Here is a 3,298-nt window from a genome sequence, read left to right as displayed (position 1 = left end):
AGCCCGCATCAGCTGTTCATGACGCGGTCCAATCCGGTGTCGACACCTATCTCAGCGGCACACAGAAATCTCACACTCCTTCAGCATTTCCCACATAGCTTGCTGCTCGCATCTAAACTCCCTCCTCCAACCCCAACTCCTCCTAACCAAACCTTCATCTTTCTGACCACTTGTTTTCTTTACAGTATAATCTTGCCAATTTTTATCATGCATTGTATTTCACATGTAATTGCTCATTCCAACTCATGTAATTGAGAATTGTATCATGCATATACTGGTTCTGTTCTGTACCCCATGGGGAGTTTGCCTTGCTGCTCTCCCGCTCTGTCTAGGCTTAGCTGCATGGACAGGCGTGGGAGTTTTGCCCAGAATAGAACCATACCGCCAACACTAACTGTATGCTATATTATCACAATAAATCTATTTATCCATACTTGGCGAAGTGGTCCTGACTGAAATTAAGTCTAGAACTACAATAACCATCATGTTACACACACACACACACACACACACACACACACACACACACACACACACACACACACACTCACAACGCCTCTGCACTTCGATTTGTCTCAACATGAGTGTCAGTCAATAAATGAGAAAGCAAAGTAACTTGCATTACTTGTTTGAAAAAGTAACTCAGATATCTTGTAAATTTTAAAAGTAATGTGTTACTTTACTAGTTACTTGAAAAAGTAATCTGATTACGTAACTCAAATAACTTGTCATGAGTTTCCCCCAACACTGCGCACATGTCTCCTGACCACAACGTGACTGGTTGAAATATGAATACGCACACTTCCAAAACACGCTTGCTTGGATTTTTAAAAATTTCAAATAAACATGTGGAACGCGTTCATACATTTGTTTTTGATTTCAAAATTAAGAGTCGCTATGAAAAAAACAACAACACCGATTTCGGACCATGTCATCTGACTGACATGCGATATTATTTACATGACAGCGCACTGCGGATTTATATAGCTAAAAGAAACTTGAGTTTTAAACCACGAAACTATCTTTATCTCTATCTTTATGGCTTTGCGTAGCGACACATCAGACATGGAAAACACACTCACTCGCATAGCAGAAGAAAGGTCTGGGACTGCTGCACGCCTGATCCTCCCACAGTCGGCGATCCTGTAGTTGTTGAGCCACACATTCTCCCGATCCATCCGGCTGATTCGAGTCCCAGTTTCTGAAGGAAGACGTGTTGCTGTCGGACCAGGCGAAAGCGTCTCGGAAGAGGCCGATATATGTGACTTTTCCTGCGGGAATGAGCCGCTGGATCTGAAGGTTCTCGTCCGGGTTCCTGACGCTGACCAGATCTGTGTGAAACTGCCGGCAGTAACTCTGAGCTTCTCTCCATGACTTCAGCTCATTAATCATGATGTATTTCTGTTCATTATTCTGACCTAAGAGATAGAAAAAGAGAAGAGTTGAATTTGCAGCAATCAACTGGTCAGGCATAGGGCTAGAACATCATGTCATGGATTCAAAGTTTATCATGTTATCAATATTATATTATTACCTATAAATACCCAGACAGCAACATAGTGTCGGCCCAGATCTGGCACACATCTGGCACACATGGATTCCACACGGCCCGGATGTGTGCCGGATCCGGGCCGACACTGTGTTGCTGTTTGTGTAATATGTAGTATGTAATCTATACACAAAACGTTTAAATTATTTGCAATAAACACAACGTTTGTGAGACGCAAACGGTTTGCGAGTTTGTGTTTACAGCTTATTTCAGTCTTTTAAAATGTCATGTTTACTTCAGTGTGTTGCCTGCCATTTCTTTGTAATTAATTGTGAAATTAACTAGCAGTTTAGGAGTGAAAATTGTTTCTACACAAATTCTTTTTTTTATTTCCATCACAAAAAAGTTTTGTGAGCGAACACACAGTTTCTCAGGGAACGCAAAAGTTTTGATATATAGTTTGAGATATAATTTCCCGTCCCATCTCTTTTATTACAGTTTTTGGTCAAGGTCAAGGTCGAAGAGGCCATGCACGGAACCCTATTTCTGATGATATAAGAGCAACTTTGGTGGACCACGTCATGGTTGACAACCAACCTATGTTGACAACCTATGTCGACAACCAACACCTGACTATGAGGGAAGCTGGGCAGAGAGTCCACCCACATCTAAGCCGCTTCACAGTGGCATCTGCAATAAGAACATTCTGACTAGAAAACAGGTATGTCTTCACCTCTCTACCTTCTACTCTACTCAGATGGTATTTACAGCACTGTACTACAGTATATCACATTACCACATCACGTGTACAGGGTATTGCAGGGTGCTAATGCTCCGTTTGCAGCCAAAGTGGTAGTTTTTGTGAAACATACCATGATTACTTATATTGAGATGTTTCAGTAGTGGATGATACAGTATATACAGTAAAGTACTGTAAGAAAAAGAAGCAAACCGATGACAATTTGTGGTTGTATTTCTCTAGAATGACTAGAAGACCTTCTGGGGGAGGACGCCAACGCCTGTTCACACAACAGCAGGAACTTGCCGTTGTGGACCTAGTGAGGGCAGACAATGCCATCCGTCTCCACCAGCTACGACAGAAATTACTTGCAGACAGGCAAGTGTTCAACATCATAAACCATGTGAGCATCACCACCATCAGACGCATCTTGGGAAAACACAACATCACCATGAAGCAGCTCTACAGGGTCCCATTTGAGAGGAACCGTGTCAGGGTCAAAGGACTTGTACGGGTAAGTGTAACTGTCCTTTACATTTACAATACAGTATTGGTGAAATCCAGTAGCAGCTGAATATGTACCATATCAGTACCACATGGATGCATTCGGAGAGCTACACGGGTACCTGTGTGATGGGGTGAGGGCAGGGCCGGAGTGGGGCCACTTTTCAGCCCTGGAGTTCAGGCCCAAGACCGGCCCACTTTTTCCATGGTGGAATTCCAAATTAGCACTTTTTTTTTTTCCAATTTGGATAAATGAAGCAACAGTTCAGCTGAATGAATGAATGAATGAATGAGGCATTTATATAGCGCTTTCATATGTACTACTGTACACCCAAAGCGCTTTACAATCATATCAGGGGTCTCTCCTCAACCACCACCAGTGTGCAGCATCCACTTGGATGATATTACTATTGCTATTACTATTGTGTAGTTTGTATTAATAATATAGTTCAAGAAATAATGTAAAGGTTAAATAATAATTCACTTAGACATTATAAGAAGCAATTGCGACTTTATATCACACAATTCTGACTATATCTTGCAATTCTAAATTTCTGACTTTAAAA

General features: G+C 41.7%; 1 protein-coding gene across 1 annotated transcript in view; it reads left to right on the top strand.

Moving 5' to 3' along the window:
- Nucleotides 1-2,472: 2,472 nt before the first annotated feature.
- Nucleotides 2,473-3,298, top strand: part of LOC308706007 (dynactin subunit 1-like) — a gene marked incomplete at its 5' end in the record, with an annotated part of 12,652 nt that continues 11,826 nt past the window's right edge. Inside the window, one exon of the mRNA XM_081391378.1 lies at nt 2,473-2,742. Within this exon, the coding sequence (XP_081247504.1) occupies nt 2,473-2,742 (270 nt within the window). The remainder of the gene's footprint in view (nt 2,743-3,298) is intronic.

Source organism: Scardinius erythrophthalmus (assembly GCF_964197995.2).
Source record: "Scardinius erythrophthalmus genome assembly, chromosome: 2".
NCBI classification, from domain to species: Eukaryota; Metazoa; Chordata; class Actinopteri; order Cypriniformes; family Leuciscidae; genus Scardinius; species Scardinius erythrophthalmus.
This window is presented reverse-complemented; position numbering and strand designations above follow the sequence as displayed.